Source organism: Phascolarctos cinereus, unplaced genomic scaffold (genome assembly GCF_003287225.1).
Source record: "Phascolarctos cinereus isolate Bilbo 61053 unplaced genomic scaffold, phaCin_HiC Scaffold_4;HRSCAF=312, whole genome shotgun sequence".
Taxonomy (NCBI): Eukaryota; Metazoa; Chordata; class Mammalia; order Diprotodontia; family Phascolarctidae; genus Phascolarctos; species Phascolarctos cinereus.
The window spans coordinates 363687979-363715409 of record NW_027555847.1 but is presented as its reverse complement, the minus strand read 5'-3'; the positions used below and the strand labels follow the sequence as shown (position 1 = coordinate 363715409).

The 27431-nt window shown below is 36.6% G+C and overlaps 1 protein-coding gene across 5 annotated transcripts in view; it reads right to left on the bottom strand.

Annotated features, from left to right (window-relative positions):
• ATP8B1 (ATPase phospholipid transporting 8B1) overlaps positions 1 to 27431 on the bottom strand; it is a 141740-nt gene that overhangs the window by 52372 nt on the left and 61937 nt on the right. For 4 of the 5 annotated variants that reach the window (XM_020994709.2, XM_020994698.2, XM_020994689.2 and 1 more), the window contains 5 exons: positions 26732 to 26938; positions 4856 to 4953; positions 3271 to 3384; positions 1241 to 1339; positions 1046 to 1107 (listed from right to left, as the gene is read on the bottom strand). In XM_020994709.2, the coding sequence (XP_020850368.1) occupies positions 1046 to 1107; positions 1241 to 1339; positions 3271 to 3384; positions 4856 to 4953; positions 26732 to 26912 (554 nt within the window). In that variant the 5' untranslated portion in view covers positions 26913 to 26938. Of the gene's footprint in view, positions 1 to 1045; positions 1108 to 1240; positions 1340 to 3270; positions 3385 to 4855; positions 4954 to 26731; positions 26939 to 27431 lie in introns of those variants that run through there. The other variant, XM_078153243.1, reaches the window with a different exon arrangement.

Sequence of the window (27431 nt, the reverse complement as noted above, 5' to 3'; positions counted from 1 at the left end):
CTTCACTTCAGTTTCTGATGGAGGTGATCCTTCTTGCCAAGGACAAACCCTCCACATAAAAACATGACTCCACCCTTCCTCAATCTCTCCAGCAGGTTGCCCCCATTATACCTTTTATCTTGAATCTCTATATAATGGGTCCTTCCTTGTTCACTACAAAGACTCCCATGTCTCACCCGATCCTCAAAACCCCCCCATTTGACCCTCCCATCCCTACTAGCTATCATCCTATAACTCTCCTCCCCTTCTTGGCTAAACTCCTTAACAAATCATTTACACTAGGTGCTTCCTCTTCCTGTGGTCTAAATCCTCTGCAATCTGGCTTCCAAACTCATCATTCAACTGAAACTGCTCCCTGCAAAGTCATCAATGATCTCTTACTTGCCAATTCTCAATATTCATCCTTGTTGAGCTTTGATAATGCTGATCACCATCTCTTCCTGGATCTTCCGTACTCTCTAAGTTTTTGGTATATTTTTCTCTCCTGGTTCTTCCCCTACAGATCTGACTTCTCCTTCCTCAGTCTCTTGCGCTCATTCTTATGTCATTTTTGCTAGCTCTGAGTGACTTCCCAAGCTCTGACCTGGGCTCCCTTCTTGATTCTCTCTATATTCTCTCACTTACTGATCTCATCAGTTACTATGGATTTGATCATCATCTCTATGCAGATGACTTTCTATCCAGACTTAGACTCCTCTCCTTAATGTGAGTTTCTTGAGAGTAGAGTCTGGTTTTCTTAAACCTTTGTTGGTATCCCCAGTGAAAACTACTGGCAAATAGTAAGCACTTAAATGCTTTTTGACTGACTGACTGATACACATAAAAGACTACTTTGTGCTGTTTTCATGGTCATTATATTTAATGCTTTTTACTATGACAGGTTCAAGATCCCTTGAATATAAAGCCTTGATTTTTTTAGGCTTTTGCACAAAAATCAACCTTATTGGTACATCTGCCATCATTATTTACCATCAGCCTCCAGCTATATCAAATATAAATATTTAGACTTATAGAGTAAAAAGAAAGAGGATGATTTTTACAGTACCTGCCATCCTTGATAACTTCACATGTCCTATTGTTTATCTCTTTATCCATTTTATGGCGAGCCTTGGGTGAGGTAGAAGGAAGAAAGAGAATTGACACCTTAATAATCCTAAAATTTAAATTGCTACAAAAATTATAGACTAAAATAATCGGAAAATATCCAATAGGATTCTTAGTATTCAAAAAAAAAACTTACCACATCATCCACAAGATCTTTGATTGCAGTGATGCCCAGCACCAGAAGTAAAGGCACAAGTGTTGTATACCATGCCAAGGTAGATATTTGAGGAATTGCCTTTAAAAAAAGTGTATTGTAAAACATAGGATATTTCTATAGAATTCATTTTTTAATTCGAAACTTGATTTGAGTAATTATTCATAACTGAATTCTTGAAGACATTCTAGTAAAACACTTTTGGTACCCATTATACAAGTTGTCTCAAAAGTCATTGCAGTTCTAAGCAATAATAATAATAAAAAGAATGAATATTACACATTATAATTACATGGGGTATTCCAAAAGTCCCTATTAAAACTTAAAATTGCACTAAGACTTTTAAGATACCTTGTAAAATAACAATAATAATATATGCACAGTAATAATCATAAAAGTTAGCACTTACATAGTGCTTTAAAGTTTGCAAAGCATTATACATGTATATCTCATTTGAGCCTTACAACAACCCTGTGAGATCAGTGCTATTTTGATCCCCATTTTACAGAGAAGGAAACTAAAAAGGTAGAGAGAGTTTGAGTGATTTGCCCAAAGCCACACCGTAAGTGTCTGAGGCTGGATTTGAACTCTGTTTTTTCTGATTCAAAAATCAAGTGTTCTTATCCACTATGCTACTAGTTGCCTATATACACACACACACACACACACACACACACACACACACGTATATATACATATATATGTATATATATATGTATATATATACACATACATATACATATATACACACATATATATACATACACACTTATGTATATATACATACATACATATGTATATAATTAACATGTGGCATGGAATATGTAATTATTAAACATAATAAGCTCAACATATAACAATAACAACAAAGGCCTCAGGCTATTCTCCTTAGCAGTTAGTCACATCTAGCAGTGCCCTGAGGAAAGCGGTTCTGGTTTCAGTCCTAAAATGGACACAGTTGAGGGTTTATAACTCTCGAGTTAAAAATACTAATACTTCAGGATCTAGGTTTTCATTCATATGGAAAATCCATTCAGGGATGCAGACCGTAAGCCTCCTGTGACTTAAGAAGACATTCTTATGAATTATTCTGGCCAAAACAAATACATCCCTTTGTGGATAACCCTCGGTGAAGATAATCACTGAACCTAGTGTGCCTGGTCTTCAGATGACATATAGTTGGTTGCCAGGCCTTTATACTTTCCTAGGAGATGCCCAAACTTGCATAGCCTTCTAAAATCCAGATTCACCTTCATGCCACAAAAGACCCTGGAATAAGACTTCAGTGGAGATTTGGGATAATGTGAGAAATATCAATGGATGATGTTTGATGGATTAAAGCCAAGGTCACTGTTAATCCATGACTGAAACTTCAAAAGCAGGAAGCAGTCCAGGTGTAGCAAGCATCTGTTTTTTGTGCTAGACAATTTATATACTTACTTTTCATCTCTACCTTTAAGAATCCTTAATCCTCTTGTGAGGCTCAGCTCAGGTGTCATGTTCTTAATGTCGGCCCTCCCTCCTCAAATACTAAAAGAGAACTTTGTCTGGATTTCCTCATCGTCTCTTCCCTCTCTAGCTTATATGATCATTCTGGTGAAGTATCATTTCTTGCTCAGCCCTGCTGCCCTCCTTATCTCCTTAAGGAGAATCTTAGTTTCTTGAAGGTGAGAACTATTTTTGTCTGTATCTCCAACATCCAACCTTACACATACAGGGTAGGTTCTTAGTAAATGTTTGTTGAGTTGAACTTTAGGACAACCGGTTTTAATCTTCCTATCAGTAAGAGGAGCCAAAATTGGAGAGTTGTGCAAATATTTCTTTTCCTCCCCTTTTTCAATCAGTCAGTAATCATTTGGGCTCCTATGGTGTCTGAGGTACTATGGTACCATTCCCTTAAAGAAAAAATATCAAAGTCTCAGAGCCATTCATCTCACACCCTTTTACAACTTAAACATTATTGAGCCAACTATTACTCATAAGAGAGTTAAGATATCAAATAGTATTATTACCTGTAAGATAAGGAGGATCAGGAAGTAGAAATTGGCAGCCCTCTTGAACTGCTCAAATAAGTTCATTGGTAAAAAGGTAACTGCATTGTACTTGTAGGTTTTAATTGCATTATTCTAGAAAAAAGAAGAATCATTTTAAGTATTACCACTTATTTACTACCATGTATGCTTCTCCAAACCTGATACTGACCCAGGTATAAAATAGTATAAGAACACTACTGACAAAAGTTTAGCTTATTAGTATCATTACTTTAATTGTGAAAGCAACATTTACCAGCCAGAATGATAGTAGGATTTCTTAAACTTGCTTTAATTCTGTCATGTGCAAAATGACACCCAGAAATCTTAAAGTTAGGACTGTTGTGTAATAAGATATATAACTTTTAAGGTCAAATACTACAAAACTTCATATTACTGCTATAAATAATTTCTCTTTTGGTCTGGAGGAGTAACATTTCATTAGTGTGGGGAATTCTTGGCAAGGAAATTCTGCCTACCAATGCAACTGCTCGGCAATGTATTGTCTTAGACATTTGCCCAGTGTAGTAAAAGGCTGAGACACTTCCAGTTTCACACAGCTAGTGTATGTCAAAGACAGGACTTGAACCCAGGTATTTCTGACTCCCAGGTCAGCCCTCTATCCACTAAGCCATGTTGCCTCTCATTATTAGCAGTAAAGAGAATAACTACTTGTGTTCATACAGTGTTTAAAATTTCAAAAGTGCTTTCCTCACAACAATCTCAAGAGATAGCCAGTAATAATCTTATTCATCCTCACTTATCAGATGAGTAAAGTGATGCTTAAGTTGCTTAAGGACACATAACAAGTAAATATTGAGGTTGGATTTGAAACTTAGGCCTCCTTGATCTCCAACATTACATAGGTAGCATCAGATCTAGGACTAGAATGAACATGTCCCAGTCTAAAGCTCTACTACACCAAACTGTATCATTTCAATAATAAGGGAAGAAATGTAACAGTTATTATACTGTTTAAAACTCCCGCTAAATATCTAAATTCATCACTAGGGAAAAAATAATAGAAATAGATATATCTAATCATAACTACCCAATGAAAATATTTTTCAAATTGTACATGATATTCAAATACAAATTTTACATTTATTATCCATGATAATACTTAGCATTTATATATTATACAGAATATATATATTTAAAGGTTACAAAATATTTTAAATATATTATCTTATTTGAACCTCACAACAACTCTATTATTATCTCCATTTTAGAAAGGAGGAAACCGAGGCTGAGAGAGTTTAAGTGATTTGTCCAAGGTCATACAGCTAATAAATGTCTGATTTCCTGACTCCCAAGTCTAGTACTTCATCCTTAAAGTGTTTTTTATAAATTAGTTATCTTCTTTACAGAGAAATTAAGGCAGAAATTAACCCACAGAATTTTACCAGTCTACACCTATCTACTTGTTAAGGTAACTAAAAGTGGTGAGAGGAATAAAAATTAATATTCTATAGAACTACAGATGATCACTGTAAAGACTCTTACTGATTTGGTACTGAACAAACACAGATTTTAAAGATGTTTTTGGAAGCTAAAGCCAACTTACCGCATATTTACTCTCTTTTAAACAAAAGAAGGTTGTGTTCATAAACTGGGGCTGTTCATGGAAACTCCTATCATTTGCCTTCACTTGCCATGTGCAGTCTAAAAAAGGCAGGGGGAAAGGGGAAGAAAAAAGAAACAAAATCTCTCAAAAGACAAACCATACACAAATACTTTACTTGACTGCTCATTTATGGGGCATTATACAATATTCAGGGCAACTAGGTGGCACAGTGGATAGAGTGCCTGGCCTGGAGTCAGGAAGATTCATTTTCCTGAGTTCAAATCTGGCTTCAGATGCTTCACTAGCTGTGTGACTCTGGGTAAGTCATTTGATTCAGTTTCCTCTTCTGTAAAATGAGCTGGAGAAGGAAATGACAAACCACTCCAATAACTTTGCCAAGAAAACCCAAAATGGGGTCATGAAGAGTCTGACATGACTGAAACCACTAAACAAATACATTTGAATATATCTTTTAAATATGTTGTGGTAACAATAATAGCTAAAATTTATATTGTAGTTCAAGGTTTGCAGAGCACTTTACATGCAGTATTTCATTTAATCTTCACATTAACCCTGTGGTGTAGGTGCTATCATTATCTCCATTTTACCAATGAGAGAACTGGAGCTCAGAAAAGTTAAATAACTTGTCTACTTCAAACCCAGGACTTCCAGATTTGATGTCCATAACTTTATCCACTGTGGTGCTAGGACCCAGAATCACCATTAGCTGAAAAGCCCATCTCCTTCTTAGCATTTAATTTGTTTTTTCTCTCCATATTTCTTTGGTGCATACATTTTTCTAACCCACCAGAAGAAAACGTCTTACACCTTGACTAGTTCTTCCTTGTGAAGTTTCAATCATGGATAACACTATCTTGGGCTTTCACTCAGAAAACAATGCCTGCTGACAGCTTTAGAATTATTTCAGGTCTCTACTCTCACTTTAGGTACTTAACAGAGGTTCACAGTTTTGGCTACATTCCTGCAAACAACTCCCCCTAAACTTCAGGGATCTTTTTAATGCCTTCACCTTCCCTTTCATTTTCTGGTTTTTGTGGCTGTTCAGCTCTTTCAGTCATGTCTGACTCCTTGTGACCCAGCCAGAAGTGCCTGAGGCTGCATTTGAATTCAGGTCTTCCTGACTCCAGGCCCAGTGCTCTGTCCTCTGAGTCACCAGCTGCCTCCACACCCTGGTTAGCATATTTCAAATCCTTTTTTTAATTTTTATTTATTTATTTATTTGTTTATTTATTTATTTGCTTTTAGGCAATTGGGGTTAAGTGACTTGCCCAGGGTCACACAGCTAGTAAGTGTCAAGTGTTTGGTCTGAGGCCAGATTTGAACTCAGGTCCTCCTGACTTCAGGGCCGGTGCTCTATCCACTGCACCACCTAGCTGCCCCCGCATATCTCAAATCTTTCAACCCCCTTTGCAAAGTACTTCCTCCTTTCTGCCTGATGTATAAAATTTAACGAAATATATTTAAAGGCAAATTTCTCCAGAGAAGTTTATTGATTGTCAGAAGCTGTTTTCCCCTTGTGTTCCTTCCTAGTTTGATTTGACACGTACTTAGGTGCTTAATTAAAATTCCACCTCTTCCACGAAGTTACTTCATCTGACATTCCTTACATGATCACCTTCCCCCAATCATTCTTCCTCTGTAGCATTTCCACCTGAGCACATGTATGCACACATATACATATATATACACATACACATGCACATACACATATGCACAAGGTTTTCCAAAAAATCTTACTGCACTTTTAAGCTACTAAAACTTAAAAGCCTTAAGCTATTAAAGCCTTCATAGGATTTTGAGATGCTGTAAACACATACATATACACTAGTAATATAATGATTATTTCTGTGTCTTATTTCCTATTTTTTGTTGTTGTTCAGTAGTTTTAGTCATGTCTGATTCTTTGTGACCCCATTTGGGATTTTCTTGGCAAAGATACTGGAGTGGTTTGCCATTTCCTTTTCCAGCTTATTTTACAGATGAGGAAACTGAGGCAAACAGAGTTAAGTGACTTGCCCAGGGTCACACAGCTAATAAGTATATGAGATAGAATTTGAACTCAGATCTAGACTCTAGGCCACATGCTCTCTCTACCATCCCACCTAACTGCCCTTTATTTCCTCTACTAGATTGTAAAATTCCTAGAACATAGGTACTTAAAAAAAATCTCTCATAGCATCTATAAACCAATGCCTTATACCTCATAGGTACTAAATAATGATTTGCTGAATTCATGAATGCATGAATATCAGATTTTTTTCCCAAAAAGTGAAAAATTGTTTCTCTTGACTTTCCCTCCTTCTAGTACAATAAGGCACCCATAACACTTGACTTCCAGTTATGATGGAGCTGTCTTTTCCCATATATGTAGGCTGTGTAACAGTAAGATTCCATTTGCCTGGATAGAATTTTGACTTCTGGTTGGACTAAATAAGAATAGGTTCCTTAAGTCTTTTTCCAAGATTGAATTGGATTATGACCTTAATGAAGCCCTAGGGACAAAGTTATTTTCCTAAGACATTTCTGGAAATCCTAGGAGGTAAGAAGCAAGTGAAGTAGTTAGATTTTATCAAAGATGATTGCAGAGGGCAGCTAGGTGGCACAGTGGATACAGCACCGGCCCTGAAGTCAGGAGGACCTGAGTTCAAATCTGGCCTCGGGCCAAACACTTGACACTTACTAGCTGTATGACCCTGGCCAAGTCACAAGCCAACTGCCTAAAAATTAAAAAAAATTTAAAAAAGTAAAAAAGATGATTCTACCCTTCCTCAAAGCAAGAACAGAACAAAATATCCCTTGCCTTATAGTTTCATGCCTTCTATTGATTTTTTAGAATGTAGGGAATGAGGCAGACCCTGTGTTTTCCTTTTTCAAAGTATCAAACTACTGTAAAAGCTCTGCCAATACAGTAGGTAACAATATTAAGATATTTAAGCTTTTCCTTTTTTTTAGCTATTCAAATAGCCAAATGAGTCTGTCTGCTAAAGAAAGGTCAGAGACAACTGTTCCTGTGAAGTTCAACTTGTAGAAATAGCATGAGGCAAAAAGAGGAAGATCTTAAATCTGTGGCACCTAAGAGATCACCTGGAAGACCAACTGGAAAAGAGATTAAAAAAAATTTTTTTGTTATAGTGAGGAAAGGAAGGAACAAAGTCTTTACGTAATGGAAATTAAAAAGGAAAAGAACCTACATGTTTTAAAATGTTTATAGCAGCTGTCTGTGTGTTGGCAAAGAACTGGAAATTGCGGGGCTGCCCATAAGTTGGGGAATGACTGAACAAGTTGTGGCATATAATTGTGATGGAATATTACTGTGCCATAAGAAATGATGAGTTCAATGATCTTAGAAAAATGGATAGATTTACATAAAATAATGAAGAGCAAAATGAGCAGAACCAAGAGAATGTTTTTGTGTATAGTAACAGCAATATTGTTTGAAGAACAACCTTGAGTGAATGAGTTGTTTTGACTATTGTAAATACCCAAATTAACTACAAAGGACATATGAAGAAAGATGCTATCTACATCCAGAGGAAGCACAGATAAATAGAAATATCCATAGAATGGTTTTACATATATTTATACACACACACACACACACACACACACACACACATTTGTGTCTAATAGTAACCATCTCTAGGGTGGGGGGAGTGGGGAGGAAAGAAAAAAGAAAAAAGGGAGTTACATGATAACTTTATTATATATTTTAAAAGAATAGCAAGTTGTATATAATAGATTTGCAGTTTCACATGCTTTGATGGGTCAGTAATTCTGTCCCTCCAGAGAGAAATATTGCAAAGCAACCATGTCTTTTCATCTTATTCTATTTCAATACATACTTCCCATCAGTTCCCCAAAGGGAACCCACCCAAAATGTAGGGAGTATTCCCCTAGAACTCTTTATTTTTTGTTCAGTGGAGCACATGAGCTCTCCAATTATTCACCCCTGCTCCTACTAGATGATCTCTTCTGTTCACATCTCTCTGGTGATATCCTTAGCATCCCTTCTTCATCAGTATTAGGCTGCAACCTATTCAGTCCAAAGGAGGCCCTTCTCATACCCTCATCAAGGATGTCCCCAATGGGCACATCTCAAAGATTTTGTAGAGGTGATTGTGGGAAAGTAGGCACATGGCTAACTAGTTATTGACACTTTTTATGTCCTTTTTCTTTTCTTCTTCTTCTTCTTTTTTTAAATATGGCAGCCTGCCTTGAAGCTAGGAAAAACCTGGGTTCAAATCCTGCCTCTGATACCTACTGATACCTACTGAGCCAGGGCCACACACTATAACTCTCACTGCTTTATGCCAGGCATATCAAAGAGGCAGGCTGTGAGCTACACAATAATCCTTGGTGTGTATGGCCTGAACCAGATTAAAATGTGTAGTTACTATCTGATTTTAATGTTTGGATATAGTAATAAAAGATAGTATACACATGCATATACACATATGTACATACACGCACATGTGTGTATATTTATTTGTCTATCTATGTAACATGTTATTTTCTTAGTCAATCTGTAGCCCATAAGGATCCTCATGTACGGTTTAGTGGCCATCCTCTCTATTTGAGTTTGATACCACTGCTCCTGTGAAACTTTCTAAGGTGTTGAGGTGACAATGTACACTAGTAGAGATTTTCCTCACCTGGGAGTTCCTTATCCTAATGAAATCAGCAGTCCATATTGGGATGGTAGATGTTTTTCTTCCAATGTTTGGTTCCCCAGCCTCTGTCCTTTGTTTTGTTTTTGTTTTTTTGGCTAGGCAATGGGGTTAAGTGATTTGCTCGGGGTCACACAGCTAGTAAGTGTCAAGTGTCTGAGGCTAGATTTGAATTCAGGTCCTCCTGGCTTCCGGGACCTTGCTCTATCCACTTTGCCACCTACTGGCCCTGGCCTCTGACCTTTGTAATTAATTTAATGGCTACTCATTGAGTTCTTCCTATCTTAATGGCGGTAGCTCTAGTTCTCTCCATTGACTCCCTTTCCCCACCACTTTCTGATCTGCAGTTTAGACTCATATGGTTATAGGCACTTATATTCATAAGCATATCTACTTAGGAAGCATTTCATTCTTATTTGGACACAGTTTAATACACAACTAAAAGTTGAGGACTAACAGCATTAATTCCTAACTGCTGTCTATATATCATCCCTCCAAAAAAAATCTCTGGGGAGCCTGAAAAAAAAATACACCAATAGGTTTTTTTCCCTATTATAATTCTCTACAGATGTGTAGATGTGGGTTTTTGCTTTTTGGTTCTTTTTTTTTTTTTGCTCACCAATTAAAAAACCTGGTCAATACCTAAGCAAGCAGTAATCCTATTATTTAGTGTGCCCCCTTGTCTGCCTTACCTACTTCAGACAAAAGAAACCTACAGCTAGCTGACAGATTGATCGATGACATTCCCCTCCCATAACTTCATTCCTTCCTTTATTTGTGCTTTCAGGGCTAACTGCTATAGTATAAGCCCTTCAGTAAATATAGCCAAAAGATCCCCTACATCTTGGGTTCCTTCAAAGGGCTGGCCATCATTAACAAATATTTATTACAACACCCCCTGTGCCTCCAACACTTTAGCCTCAGCATCCAAATACTTGGTCATCACAGAGAAACTTATCTTTTGTGCCCACACAGATATTTTCTAGGATGGAAATATAAACATACATAAAAGAAACTCAACAATAGATTTAACAGCAAAAGAGTCATACATACCCACATACATACAGAGTCTAATTTTTTTTCTCAAATGTTTTACCCCACCCCCACTGCAGCACAGTATGATTCCTTTTTTTAAATATAAATTTATTTATTTTTAGTTTTCAACATTTACTTCCACAAGTTTTTGAGTTCCAAATTTTCATCCCATCTCGACCCTCCTCCCACCCCAAGATGGCATGCATTCTGAATATCCCTTCCCCTAGTCTGTCCTTTCTTCTATCTCTCTCCCCTTCCCCTTCTATTTTCCTGTAGGGAAGGATAGACTTCTGTACCCCATTTCCTGTATTTCTTATTTCCCAGTAGCACTGACGAAGGGATAATTTTGCTATGGTTTTCTCCAGTGTCTGGCACAGTGCTTCATACAAAGAAGGTACTTAATAAATGCTTATTGAATTAAAAAACCTAAAAGTCACAAACTGAATGATCATACTATTTCAGGTCAGTTAAGATTTAAGAAACAGATAAAGTTTGAACTCACAGGGAAATTACCTACTTGTAATTTACTAGTATTTTTTAAAAAAATACTTTGATGACATAGGCGTGTCTAGGACACAGGAACCTTTTGTTTTGATGGTAGAACATGCCATATAGCACATTTGAGGTACAACCAGGACTTAACAGACTGACCTTGAGTAGCCAGAAATAGTGCTTATATGATTCTACACTGGGGAGAAAACAAAGGGAGCTGGAATCATTTCCAAATGCACCAAGCTGGGTGGGGTAAGGAAAGTCTCATACATCTCTGAATATATCAATCATGAGTCAACTAGAAAACCTTACGCACATGAGTTGATGTAATTCCTTCGGTGCTTCAAGTTTACACCTCTGAATTCATAAGTCACTTAGACCTTTTCTGGTTACATATTTTCCCTTCCCCACAGGGAAAGGGGCCAAGACTGAATACTTGTTCCCATACTCCTTATTCACATCCTCTTCAACCCTCTCACCCCAAAGTTCCAAGAAAATACCATCCTGCCCTTCCACTGTGCCTTTTAGAAGGGGGCTGTTTCTAGTTGTACTGATCTATATCTGGCCACTGGACCCAGATGGCTCTGGAGGAGAAAGTGAGGCTGGTGACTTTGCACAGCCCTCCTTTATTAAAATCCAATTCACTAGTTAAGTCATGGCATCACCTTCATAATGTCATGGTCCTCTTTGAGAACAAAAGACAAACAATAACAACAATAACAACAACAACAACAACAGCTTGTTCCATAGGCAGCAAACTTCTCTTCATTCTAAATCTTTTCCTTTCCTACCCCTTTTATCTTCTAGCTATTAGCGAAAAGTAGCTGCCCCACTGATAACATATACTCCCTGGTCACATTTTCCAGTACTGACTGTACCTTCACTCATTCCCCTTGGCTCACTGGTCAAGGCTGGGAAGTTGGAATAATCCTTGCTCCCCCCATTGCCACTTCCAGGTTTTCTGTCTACCTCAGTAACTTCTTCCAAGGTTCTTTTGAGATCCATGCTATTCCTCTCTACCACCCAATCAAAATCCTGGCAGCTATTGCCTGTAGACCCCAGATCATTCCCCTTCCTTCCTCAATACATTTGGCTCACAATTTTCTTCTCCTCTCCAATTCCTGCCCTCATACTATGGGACATCAGCATACATACTGACTCTCCCTCAAATACCATAAACACTCTGTTCCTCAGCCTACTCACTTTCTATGACCTACTCCTCCACCCGACCTCACACACACACAAATGATTATACCCTTGATCTTGCCATCACCTACAATGTACTACCTTCATATTCAAGAATTCCAAAATCCCCTTACCTGAACATAATCTACTGGCTTTATACCTCTTTCTCTGCCTTCCCTTACCAAACCCTACTCTTTATCCATCCAGTCATGATCCTTGACTTTTTAAATATTTCCCAGGCTATCTTCTCTGCATTAGCCACCGTCTTCTCTTTATTCTTTCTTGACCCTTTGGTGAACCAATTCAACTCCACACTACCCTTTTCTCTTGAATCACTAACTCCATTATAATTTCTCTTTTTGTCCCCTACCAAGCCTCAGCCTTGGATTACTCCCACAATCCACTGCTTTTATTCTTGCACAGGTAAATGTAAATAAAGGTGGAGAAAATCATTCAACCATCGTGACTGGGTCCACTACAAACTCATGTTACACAATCTCAACTGGGTCCTGACTGTTGTTAAGCAATCCTAGCTTTTTTATTTTTTAAGCTCCAGGGCATATCGATTTATTAAGCAATGCATGCTCAACAAATCGGTGCCAGGCTTCCTCAGCTTTGGAACTAGAACCTAAATACAGAGGGAAACAGACTTTTATACATTAAAAACTAATTAAATAAGACCAAATAATTGAAAGAATGCAATTAACTACGCTACAATATTAGGTTATCAGATTTCTAATTGGAAGAAAGATTAGTGACTTTCCAAGTTGGGAGGGGAAAAGTGAACAGGCACAATTCTCTTGTGAATTCATTATTTCACTCTCTACAGTATCTCTTCCAAATCTTTCTATCCCTCCTCAAATTCCCCATGACTCCCTGTCCACAAACCCTCTCAGCTGAGAACCTTGCCTTATATTTTACAGGAAAAAATAAGGTCATTTGCTGTGCCCCTCTTCTCACACATGCCTTCTGCCACTATCTCCTCTTTCACTCCTGTTTCACATGATGAGGTAGCTTTACTCCTTATGAAGGTAACACCTCTACCTACTCAAGTAATCCCATTCCATTCCAAGTTCTCCAGCAAACTGTTCCTCTGTCATCCTCTGTCACTAATTTTCAATTTCTCCCTAACTATAAGCACCTTCCCTGCCTACAAACATGACCATGTCTCCCCCATTTTCAAAAAACCTCACTTGATCCTTCTAACCCCACTTCTGTTCTATATCTCATCTGCCTTTTGTAGCTAAGTTCCTTGAAAAACAGTGTATGATGGATGCCTTTACTTTCTTTCACTCACTTCTTAACCCCTTACAATCCAACTTCCAAGCTCAACATGCTGTTAAAACTGCTGTTTCTCGTTACCAGTGATCTAATTGCCAAATCCAATGGCCTTTTCTCATTCTTCCTTCTCCTCAATCTCTTTGCAGCCTTTGACACTATTGATCACTCTCTCCTCTTTGGTACTCTCTTCTCTAGGTTTGGGACACCATTCTTTCCTGGTTCTCCTCTTTCCTATCTGACTGTTCCTTTTCCATCTTCTTTATTGAGCCCGCATTCAGATCACACTCTCTAATTATAGGTATTCCACAGGGTCCTGGGCCCTTTCTCTTCTCTCCACTACACTTAGTAATCTCATCAGTTCCCAAGGATTTAATTGCAATTTTAATGCTGATGATTCTCAAATCTACCTATCCTGCCTTAACTTCTCTACTGATTTCCAATTTTGCCCCTCTAATGGCCTTGCAGATATCTTAAATTCAACATGACCAAAACCAAACTGATTATCTTTCTCCTTAAAATCACCTTCTGCCCTCAACTTTCCTATTACTGTAGAGGGAAACACCTAGCCGTCCAGTTCCTCATTCTTGGAACCTAGGTGTCGTCCTCAACTCCTCACTATCTCTCACCCTCCACATCCAATCTATTACCAAGGCACGTCCATTTCACTTTTGTAAAATCTCTTGAATACTCTCTGTACTCTCCTCTGACAGTGCCATCACCCTGGTGCAAGCCCTCATTACCTCTTATTTGTACTGATGCAACAGCTTTATATCTCTTCTCACTCCAATCTATCCTCTATTCAGTCATCAAAGTGATTTTCCTGAAGCATTGTTCTGACCATGTCAGCCCCCAACTCCCATGGCTCCCTGTCACCTCCAAAATCAAATACAAAATCCCATTTGGCATTCGAAACCCTTCATTACTTATTATCTTCCCAATCTTCTTAAATCCTACTCCCTGCCATATACTGTTCTTTCTAGTGACACTGGCTTCTTTGTTGTTCCACAAACAAGACATTCAATCTCTTGGTTTTTGACATTTTCTCTAGATGTCCTCCATGCCTGGAATGCTTTCCCTCTTCCTCATGGCTTACTGGCCTCTCTGGCTTTAAGTTTCAGCTACAGTCCTATGCAGGGCAGCTAGATAGTACAGTAGATGGTGTCAGGCCTGGAGTCAGGAAGACTCATCATCTTCCTGAACTCAAATCTGTTCTCAGATACTTACTAGCTGTGTGACCCTGGGCAAGTCACTTAACCCTCTTTGCCTCAATTCCTCATCTGTCAAATGAGCTGGAGAAGGAAATGGCAAACCAGTCCAGTATCTTTGCCAAGAAAACCCAAATGGGGTCACGAAGAGTTGGACACAACTGAAAATGATGGACAACAAAAACACAGTCCTATCTTCTTCAGGAAGTCTTTCCCAATAAGTCTTGAACATAGTGTCTTCCCTCTCTTAATTATTTCTTGTATTATCCTGTATATAGCTTGTTTGTACATGTTTTACTTGTTGTGTCCCTCATTAGACTGTGACCTCCTTGAGGTAAGGGTCTGTCTTTTGCCTTTTTTTTTTTTATCCCTAATGCTTAGCAATGTACTTATTAAATGTTTAGTGACTTACTGCTTCATTATGCCTAATAAAAGACAAGCCCAGATATCCATAGGTAATGCACAAATTTGTTAAATGTTGACAAAAGTGGATTTGTTCAGATCATCAATCAACTGACAATATTACTAATCATTGTGTTTTTGTGGTCATTATGTTCTCTGATCTTTAATGTCCAGAGTGTGGCAATAGTGAATGAAAAATTAAGTCTGATTACAACTCCTTTATTGTGTTAAATCCTTATGATTTTGCACCTTATTTCTTCAAGAATCCATGACTTCATACATGTAAATGCTGTTTCTGCACCTACCCAGGTCAGAAAACTTCTAAGATTAAGCAGATGATCCATGAAAGTCGTGGTGGCTGAAAAATCCATCACCCAATGGCTATGAAACTAAAAACTGATACCCTACTTTATTTTGCATTATGTATTAATTATTGACTGAGAGTTGTATCTAATCAGTATATCAATATTTATGGATCAGATTTGGACTTGATTGTATAGGCCTCAGTAATAGAGTTTGTAAAAGTTTAAATTCCCTATTCCTGTGGGCTACAGCCTGACCACAAATATTCAAAATCTGTGAGCTTTTGTTGACCATGAAGGGATGTGAGTCCACCTGGTCATTGGATGCTTGCCCACCATAAGACTTTCCAGAGGATGTTAGTCAATCTTAGTTTTTCCCATTGCCATGGGCACTGGAAATCCTCCTAAATGTAAGCCCACCCTCCATCTTTGTGTCAGACATAGTCTGACATAGTCTTAGTTTAGTTTACATCACTGGACTATTTCTGGTACCCTATATAACCTGCAACCTTTTCAACTGTATAAAAGTGATACTCTGACTGTAAGATGCATCCTGGCTACTGAGGAGCCTTGGATACCATTTATTGACAATTGCTAGCCTTGCTAATAAGTTGAACATGCTTGAAACTTTGTGCCTCAGTTTCTCTTTATCAGATTTTTATCATGACATGGCCAATTTGTTGATGAGCTTTCTTTCAATTAGCTAGGCTGGTCCCTCCATTGAGAGATATGTAAATGTATATGTGTATACATATGCATATACACACACACACACATACACACACATATATATACACACACACACACACACATACACATGTGTGTACATGCAATTCATCCCTAGGACAACACTCAAAGCCATTTGCTATTTTTTTTCTCCTGTTGTGTTTTGTTTCCTCTTTCTGGTGGTTGCTCCTATTGGTTCTAATTCTTCCTCACAATATTTTTAAAAAATAGAAGAGAAAAGAAAGGAAGTCTAAAGGGGAATTACAGACAAGCAAAACACTGTTAGAACTACCAAGAGAAATCCAAATTATACCAGAAATCTGAAACTGTACATGGTGGAAACTTAGTTTCCTATGAAGCCCTTTTTATGTTCTTCATTTAGCAATGAATATTTTGTTTATGGATGTTTGTCAAGTTTAAAAAGAAAAAAAATAATTAATGAGATTTTCCTGGAGGCAGCTAGGTGGCACAGTGGATAGAGCACTGGCCCTGGAGTCAGGAGGACCTGAGTTCAAATCCAACCTCAGACACTTGACACTTACTAGCTGTGTGATCCCAGGTGAGTCACTTAACCCCACTGCCTAAAAGACAGAGAGAGAGAGAGAGAGAGAGAGAGAGAGAGAGAGAGAGATTTTTCTATATGATATTCATATGTACCCTATATGTTCAGCTGACTAAAAAGAGGTTTGAGAACTTACAGCAAATCCAACAGGTTATAGGAAAGTAATGCTAGAAATGCCATATATTATTTTCAGGATAACTTGGAAAAAAATCCCCATCCTTTCAAAAAGTCACTTTTTGAGCCTTGTATTATAGTAACAATAATAATAGCTGGCATTATACAGGATATCCCAAAAATCTTAGTGAAGTTTTAAGCTGTTAAAGCTATTAAGCTTTAATATTTATTAGTTTTTAATATATATAATATAATATATTATATAATGAATATGTTAATATTTATTAAATATTTAATATTTGATAGTTTTTAAAACTGCACTAAGACTTTTGGAACACTGTATAATACTGTTAGAGGTTGCAAATGACTTTAAATGCTTTATTTCACTAGAAGTATTATTATTATTATTATTATTCCTATTTTGCAGATCAGGAAACTGAGGTTCATAGAGGTTAACTTACTCATCCATAGTCAAACAATTTCTAAGAGATAAAATCAGGAGTTGATATGGAGTTAAAATCAGAGGCAGTCTAGAGAAAGCGGTACCAGGCAGCCTTAAGCAATGCTGGCTCCTTTGCCATTGTCACATGATGGCCATGTAATCAATGCATGTTTCGAGTTCTCAAGTCTTACAGAATTGTTTTTCTTTATATTTTTATAGTATAAATTGATCACTACCAATATCCAAGGGAATACTAGGCAGTACAGTATACTCCTTGCCAATTCACTTCCTCTCTGCTCCCACCTCCAAAATCTTGATACGGCATAGCACCTGGAAAATATCTCCCCCAACATAATTAACTCACATATTCTTTCACTACTGAGACACTTAATCACAGAGAAATTAGAGAAGAAACATCTCTAAAAAACAAAACTATGTTTTAACAAGAACTGTTTTCAGTTCTTCTGTGCGATATTTAGCTACTGCTCAGCAAAGTACGACCTTCAAAGATTAATGAACAGCATGACAATTTACAAGAATTCTTCCAAGGCTCATGAGAAGACTGCATTCTCAGAGCCCACCCCAACCCCTAGTTTCATCAGACATCTTTAGCTTAAAAGAATCAGGAAGATAATCTTCCTATTTCTTTCTCAAGTAACTTCATTGCTAGTTTGTATATCTCTCGTGTACCTCCTGCCTATCTAAAAGTAGATACTATATCCCTAGGAGAGTATTTCTATTCATTTGTAACTGCTCCCTTCTAGATCTCAAAGTAAAATCAAAGTAAAGCTACATAAATAAAATTCACCAGCTCCCTCATTGGCTCATGCTTATGCTATGTCTACATACAATAAAAGTCACTTTAATTTCCATTGGTTATTTTAAAACATTTTGCCATTAGTTCTGCTCTCATATTTAAAGATTTTTTTTAAAGTAAGAGCTGTTGGCTCAGATCAAGATGCTACAGTTAAAAAAGATAGTGGCCTGCTGTAATTCCTAATTATTCAACAACATATGACTCTTCATAAAGAAATTCCATTTTTGTTGACATTAAATTTGTGAATAAAATTATAGTCTGGTTAAATTGTTTAAAAAAAGCAAAATGATTAAGTTCAGAGCAGCACTATTTTCTGTCATGATATTCAGTGAGGGAAAATACCCTAAACATTTGCACACACATACATGCACCCCCTCATATACATATATATGTAATATCATACATGAGTACACCCATATAAATATTATATTTTTTGTATACATATACTTGTACACAAGTGATAGGCTAAGAACTAGAACTATGATTTCATTGAAATAGGAGCTATCATTTGAGTCAGTTCCCTCTACCAAGTCAGGGCTGTATATGTTCTAAGCCTTAGGAAGTTGCCTAGAGTTCTGAGAAGTCAAGAGGTTTTCTCAAGGTCACACAGACACTATGTGTTAGAAGCAGAACTTGAATTCTAGTCTTCCTGGATCCAAATCTAGCTCTTTTTCCACTATGTCATGAGACTTCTCGAAATATGCTTTTATCCCATGTGAAGTATATATGTATATATGCTTACATATGTATAGATGTTTGTGTGATGGGGATAGAGGTAAGAGATAATAAGTAACAAAATCACCAATATCTAAAGTTGCTCTGGAAAACAGAATTAAACTTAATAAACCCAAAGTAACATCAAGTCTGAATTTCCATGGCTTAAAGAAGGCAACCTTCTGCATTAATTGTCCTTTACAAGTTGAATAGTCAACCCAAGCTCTGGAATACACAGATTGTGTATGCCTAGGAAAAAATCAGAGTTGACAGTTTTCTTCCACTACATGCTTCTATTAAATTCTGAATGTAACTGACCCAGATTCATTCTCTGATTCCTAAACCAACCTATATGACCGTGTGGCCTAAACAACAAAGTACAAAGATAAATAAATGCACCCAGCCACTCATTCTGGTGCCGATAGATAGAAAGTGCTCAGTAGATATAAAGTATTTTATCAGCAGCAGTCACAGTTATAAAAATGTCTACATTACAGGGCAGAAAAGAATGAGGAAGAAATCCATCTGGGCAATCACCTGGAACTAAACTCTTAGCTTGTTTGATTTCTTCAACTTTACCCTGATTCTACTAACAGCTAGTTTCAGCTTCTCATCGCTGAGGGCATCTTCATTTTCATGTTCATTTTTCTCCCAACTCTTCTTTCAACTTTATTTGATTAACTTTTTTTATGATAGACTTCCATTTTATATTCATTGCTTTAAAACAAAAACACAACTGAAAGCATATTGCTTGGCTTAATAATCTAAAGTCTGAAAGCCATAGTAATGGTGAAATTAGCAATTAGAACAAAAGAACACACATATTTGTTTTACAGTTTTCAGTAGCCTCAATAAGGTGATAGAGAATAGTGAATAAGAGGAAACTGCCACTTATAGCATAATGCAGAGGAGAAACTGAAGCTAAGAAAGGAAACAAATGCCTTATGGATTCTCAGCACTTAATAGTTATGTGGCAGATGTGGTATAGTTACTTTGTAGTTACATGGCAGATGCAGCAGAGTTACTTTATAGTTATACGGTAGATAGGATCATAGCTCTAAAAGCTGGAAGGGACCTAAGAGAACATGTAGTCTAATTCCCTCCTTTTACAGATGAGGAGACTAAGGTCTATCAAGCTTGACCAGTTTAAGGTCATACAGACAAGTAACAGGATCCAGGCCCTAGGACTCCAAATCTAAAGCTTTTTCAGTCAGTCCACAAGAATTTATTGTGTTTAGTTGGACATGACTGAAATGACTCAACAAGCACAAAAATGTGCCAAGTAAATCACTGGGAGTACAAAGAAAATGAAAACACAATCCCTGCCCTTAAGGAGTGTATATTCTAATGGGAGTGGCATGATGTACACAACAGAATGTGTCAGAGGCTGAATCTGAACTTGTCTTCCTGATTGTTGGCGCACCATATTTCCAGGGAAGGCGCTCTCAAAAGGGAAGGAATTAGCATGTGGGGGGCTGGGAAAGGCATCCTGGAGTGGGTGAGACTTGAAGGAAGCCAAAGAAACCAAGAAGTGGAGATGAGGAGAAAATGAGTACAAGACACAGAGATGCAAAATGGAGAGTCTTGTTCAAATTAGAGGAACTACAAGTAGGTTGGTATTTCTGAAATCTAAAATGAGTGGAATTGCATAAAGTGTAAGAAAGCCAAAAAGATAGGAAATATTCAGATTATGAACAGTTTTAAATGCCCCCAAAAGGTTTATATCTTAGAGGTAACAGAGGAGCAATGGAAACTCATTGAGCAAGGGAATGACAAGGTCACATCCACACTTTAGAAAAACCATTTTGGCAGATGAGTGAAGGACAAATTGGAATGGGGAAGAACCCAAGGCAGGAAGACCAATCAGAAGGCTATTGCAATGACTACATATGTATAACCTTTATCAAATTCCTTGCCTTCTCAGTGAGGGGGGTGGAGAGAGGAGAGAATTTGGATCTCGATTTTAAAAATGAATGTTGAACCAAAACCAACAGAAACCACATGATCATTTCAATAGATGCAAAAAAAGCTTTTGACAAAATATAACACCCATTCCTATTAAAAATACTAGAAAGCATATGTATAAATGGAGTCTTCCTTAAAATAATAAATAGCATCTATCTAAAACATTCAGCAAGCATAATATGTAATGGGGGCAAACTAGAAGCATTTCCAATAAGATTGGGGGTGAAACAAGGATGTCCATTATCACCACTGTTATTCAGTATTGTACTAGAAACCTTAGCTTTAGCAATAAGAGAAGAAAAAGAAATTGAAGGTATTAGAATAGGCAAAGAGAAACAAAGCTATCACTCTTTGCAGATGACATGATGATATACTTAGAGAATCCTAGAGAATCAAGTGAAAAACTACTTGAAATAATAAACAACTTAAGCAAAGTTGCAGGCTATAAAACAAACCCACATAAATCACCGGCATTTCTATATATTACCAACAAAGCCCAACAGCAAGAGATAGAAAGAGAAATTCCATTTAAACTTACTGTAGATGTTATAAAATATTTAGGAGTCTACCTCCTGAAACAAACCCAGGAACTCTATGAACACAATTACAAAACACTTTTCACACAAATAAAGTCAGATCTAAATAATTGGCTTTGTTTTGTTTTGGTTGGGTTTTTTTGTTTTGTTTTTTGGTTTAGACAGTGGGGTTAAGTGACTTGCCCAGGGTTGAACAGCTAGTGAGTGTTATGTGTCTGAGGCTGGATTTGAACTCAGGTCCTCCTGAATCCAGGGTTGGTACTCTCTGCACTGCACCTCCTAGCTGCCCCTGATCTAAATAATTGGAAAAACGTCAGTTGCTCATGGGTAGGCTGACCTAATATAATAAAAATGACAATTCTACCTAAGCCAATTTACTTATTCAGTGCCATATCAATCAAACTACCAAAAATTATTTTATAGAGTTAGAAAAAATAATAGCAAGATTCATTTGGAAGAACAAAAGGTCCAGAATATCAAGGGAACAAATGAAAAGAAATGCTGGGGAAGGTAGCCTAGCAATTCCAGATCTCAAATCATATTATAAAGCAGCAATCATCAAAACTGCTTGGTACTGGCTAAGAAATAGAGTGGTGGATCAGTGGAATAGGTTAAATATGCAAGACACAGTAGTCAATGACTATAGTAACCTATTATTTGATAAACCCAAAGACCCCAGCTTCTGGGATAAGAACCCACTCTTTGGAAAAAACTGCTGGGAAAACTGGAAAAGAGTATAGCAGAAATTAGGCATAGACTGAAATCTCACACCATATACCAAAATAAAGTCAAAATGTGTTCATGATTTATACTATAATATAAGCAAACTGGGAGAGCAAGGAATAGTTTACCTATCAGATCTATGGACAACAGAAGAATTCATGACCAAACAAGAAAATAGAGAACATTATGAAAAGCAAAATGGATAATTTTGATTACCTTAAATTGAAAAGTTTTTGCACAAACAAAGCCAATGCAACTAAGATTAGAAGGAAGGTAGAAAACTGGGAAAGAATTTTTACAACCAGTCTCTCTGATAAGGGCCTCATTTCTAAAATACATAGAGAATTAAGTCAAATTTTTAAGAACACAAGCCATTCCCCAATTGATAAATGGTCAAAGGATATGAACAGACAGTTGTCAGGTGAAGAAATTAAAGACATCTATAGCCATATGAAAAAACGCTCTAAATTACTATCTATTAGAGAAATAAAAAATCAAAGCAACTCTGAGGTACCACATCACACCTATCAGATTGCCCAACATGACAAAACAAGAAAATTATAAATGTTGGAGAAGATGTGGGAAAATTGGAACACTAATGCATTGTTGGTGGAGTTGTAAAATGATTCAACCATTTTGGAGAACAATTTGGAAGTATGCCCAAAGGGCTATAAAAATGTGCATACCCTTTGACCCAACAATAGCACTTCTAGGGCTATATCCCAAAGAGATCATACAAATGGGAAAAGGACCCACATGTACAAAAATATTCATAGCAGTTCTTTTTGTGGTGGCAAAGAATTGGAAATTGAGAGGATGCCCATCAATTGGGGGAATGGCTGAGCAAGTTGTGGTATATGAATGTAATGGAAATGATGAACAGGCTGACTTCAGAAAACCTGGAAAGACTTATATGGTCTGATGCTGAGTGAAATGAGCAGAAATAAGAGAACATTGTACACAATTACCCTTCCCAGCAATACAAGGATCTAAGACATCTCCAGAGGCCTCATGATGGAAAATGCTATCCACATCCAAAGAAAGAACTATGGAGGTTGAATTGCTATTTTTTTCTCTTTTGTTAAGTTTTGTTTCCTCTTTCTGATGGTTTCTCCTATTGGTTTTAATTTTTACTTACAATATCACTAATGTGAAAATACGTTTAATAGGAATGTATATGTATAGCCTATATCAGATTGTGCACCATCTTGGGGAGGGTGGTGAGGAGGAAGGGGAAGAAAAATTTTCAACTCAAAAGCATATGGAAGTGATTATTGATAAATCAAAATAAATTAATAAAAATTAAAAAATGAATGTTGAAAATTGTTTTTACATGTAATTGGGGAAAAATAAAATACTAAATAATTTTTTTAAAAGAAGGCAATAGTTCAGGTGAGAGATGATGAGGTCTTGAACTAGGGTTGTGGCTGTGTGAGTAAAGAGAAGGGGACATATGTAAGGGATATTATGAAGGTAGAAATAAAGAGGTGTTTTTTTGTGTTTTTTAGCAAACTGGGTTTTAAGGTAAGTTTGACTGATGAACATGAATAACCAAGAGTAGAGTGGTTCCTTTAACAGTAAGGGGGAAGTTGGGAAGAAGGGAGGGTTTGGTGGGAAACATAATGAGTTCTTTATACTAGACACAATGACTTTGGGATGTCTATAGCACATCTAATATATGCTGGAAATATATAACTGATTCAAAAAAAAGAAACATATACTGATTCTAAAATTCATAAGGATAGGAATTGGACCTGTGATTTTATTGGTATAGGAAAGTTGCCAATGACGAATTTTGTTGTTCATTCATTTTCCGTCATGTCCAACTCTTCATGACTCTGTTTGGGGTTTTCTTAGCAAAGATGATGAAGTGGCTTACTATTTCCTTTTCTAGCTTCTTTTACAGTACCAGATAGTTTTGAGTATTACTGCCTTATAATATAGTTTAAGATTTGATACTGCTAAGCCTCCTTCCTTTATATATTTTTTTTCATTAATTCCTTTGATATTCTTGACCTTTTGTTCTTCCAAATGAATTTTATTATTATTTTTCTAGCTCAATACAATAATTTTTTGGTAATTTAATTGAGATGGCATTGAATAAGTATATTAGGTTAGGTAGAATTATCATTTTTATTGTGTTGGCTAGGCCCATCCATGAACAATTAATAGTATTTTCCAATTATTTAAATCTGACTTTTATTTGTATAAAAAGTGTTCTATAATCATGTTCAAATAATTCCTGGGTTTGTCTTGGCAGGTATACTTCCAGGTATCTTATATAGTCTAGAGTTAAATGACTTTTTACTTGAATTTCTAGGATTTTCTAAATATATCATCATAGCATCTGCAAAAAGAGATAGTTTTGTTACCTCATTGCCCATTCTGATTCCTTCAATTTCTTTTTCTTCTCTTATTGCTATTCCTAGCATTCCCAATACAATATTGAATAATATTGGTGAGAACACGCATACTTGTTTCACTCCTGATCTTACTGGGAAGGCTTAATGCTTGCTGAGGGTTTTAGATAGATTCTTATTATTTTAAAGAAAAATCCATCTATACTCGTGCTTTTGAGCATTTTTTAAATAGGAACGAATGTTGTATTTTGTCAAAAGCTATTTCTACATCTATTGCTGTAATCATACGATTTTTGTTACTTTTGTTATTGATAAAATCAATTATGTTAATGATTTTCCTTATGTTAAACCATTCCTGCATTTCTGTTGTAAACCCTACTTAGTCACCAAGTATAATCTTTGTTTTATTGATCCAGCATGCTTTTCAAGGGACAACACAGCCTGCCTTAGCAACATACAATAAATTATACCCCCTTTTGTCTTAGAAATGGCAGTCCTCAAACTATATCTAGAAACTATGTATAGAAAATTTTTAACGTATTCTTAGTGGATTAATTTCTAACAGTTAAATACAAGGGAAAATTAAATGCCTATGATTGGATACTGTCTGATTAAGCTTTAGAATATTGATGTAATGTTTTCTTAGACTGAGCGATGAAGGGACCTTATTGGAAACTGAGGCCCAGAGAGTTTGACTTGCCTAAGTCACTCAGAAACACAGGTAGTTAAGTAACGGCACTGGGATTTGAACCCCAGTGTTCTGTTACCAAATCCATCATTTATTCTATTGCACTACAATGCCTCAATTGATAGAGTTTCCTGGGATTCAGAAAGCTGCTATTACCTCTTCCTTCCAGAAAAGTGCAGCTTAACCACAGGCCACTAATTATTCTCAGAGTAAGTTCAACTCTGTGAACTACATGTTGGAGACTTAAAACATTGTGCTGAAATCACAAGTTAGTTGTCCATGTATAGAAACTGGAGAAAGCATCCACTCTACAAGGAATTTTACCAAAAGCCCCAAAGAAACTACAGGATGGTCATTTTATGTGAAAGGCTGGATTATCATCCTTCAAAATTATGACCCCTTTCATTTAGATTATAAACATGCTGTATAATGTATAATATGAAAAATATGCATGATAATCAATAACCCAGGCAAGAGTTTGGAGCCAGAAGATAGGAGCAATTGAATTCATTTTTAGTACATTGGCCATTTTGATGGAAAGAGAAGTCACAGGTCTTAGGGACACTATAAATTTATACTATTTAACAGTTCTGGTGGAGTGTGATTAGAGCTGATAATTGTCACCTATGAGTATAAATCGATCATGCTGGACTTTGTCAGATGTAGCATCTACATTTTAGGACAACATTTTAAAAAAATTCCTAGAAAGATTTGTACCCAGGTCTTCAGACTTCTCTGTATTAGCTAACATAAAAGTTTTTTTTTAAATAAAAAAGATTTAAAACCCTTGCTAAATGTTGAAAGAACAACTGGTGTACAAGATTGATATTGAATATTCCATAGTTAATTAGAACTACCACACAAGTTATAATTTTGTAGCATTTAGATTCATTCAACAAATTTTGCTGAGTTTATTGTATATCCACAATACTGACTCAAGCTACACTGAAAATAGGGATAGGTATACAAACAGGACCTATGATTTCATTGGATAGGCAATCTTTAGATAAGCATGAAAAAAATAACCACAAGACCTTATAAATCAATGGGCAGAAAAGAGATGAAGGGTAAACAAAGCAAAACAGACATCTCTGTCATTATTTTGCTTGTCTATATAATTTTTCCTTTGGCAAAAAGTAAGCAGTTTCAAATTCATCATTTTACATCTGACTCTATTCTTCATTTTGTGGGATTAGGTTACTTTCACTGAGATTATATGGCTTATGAATAAAAATGATTTGACATCTTAAAACTACTTACCCAGACTCTAATATTCTTGTATTACTAATAAATACAGACTAGTATCCTCCTGAGGACCAATTTGTGCCCTTTAATTCCTCTAACCACTATCAATCAATCAATAAACATTTATTCAGTGCCTTCTAAGTGCTGGGCATACAAAAAGAGGCAAAAACACTCCAACCCAGTCCTGCCCTCAAGGAGTTTACAATCTAATGATCAAAAGCAGCCTCTAGAGGGGGCAGAAGAAGAGTGAGGGGGGAAAAGGTCATTCCAAGTATAGGCTGGACTGGATGGACTTTGTGTAAGTCCAGAGCGTAGCTGGAATGTGGGTGGCACTGTTAAAAAGTTTACATCTTTTACCCTTTGTTGGACAACCCTCACACCCTTGTACCTTTACCTCTTCTGACTGGCTCTCGACTTTCCTCTGCTTCTCTATTGACACGATTTTGCTCTGGTTCAACTGCAGGCTCTCGATCTTCAAGTTCATCCTCTGTTTCATCATCACTGTAGGGAACAACTTCATCATTGGGCTGAGAGTCCTCCTCCATTGTAGTTTCTAAGTCTGTTTCTCTATTCATTCTGCTGGCAATCAGGAACTAACTACCTTTAAAAGAAAAATAAGAAAACTAAACGTTATTACTGTTGCTTAGCTTATAGTTGACTCTAGTTCTGCTCACCTCACTTCAATTATAATAGCTTATCCTTCCAAAATTCTAGAAGTATCACTCAACTCAGAGGTTCAAATTTACACAAAAATAAGAATAAAAAGCAATTCCTTATTTACATCTACTAATTTTTTTTGATGAGGTTTACAAATGGTCTATAATTTAGAGGAGTCAAAAAAGTTTTAAACAGAAGAATGAAAGTTGCATGTATCAAAATTACGTGTTTTAAATCAATTCTCTCCCCAACCCACTCCTGCTTCTAACACTCTCTACCTCCATTCTAACATCCTCTTCCCTCTACCTTTCAATCTTTCAAATTTATGATTACATATACACTTATACTACAATCTACCTGTACACAAACATAGAGAATACTTTTAAATGAATTCTTCTATTTTGTAGTATATATAGAATCATTTTACACACACACAC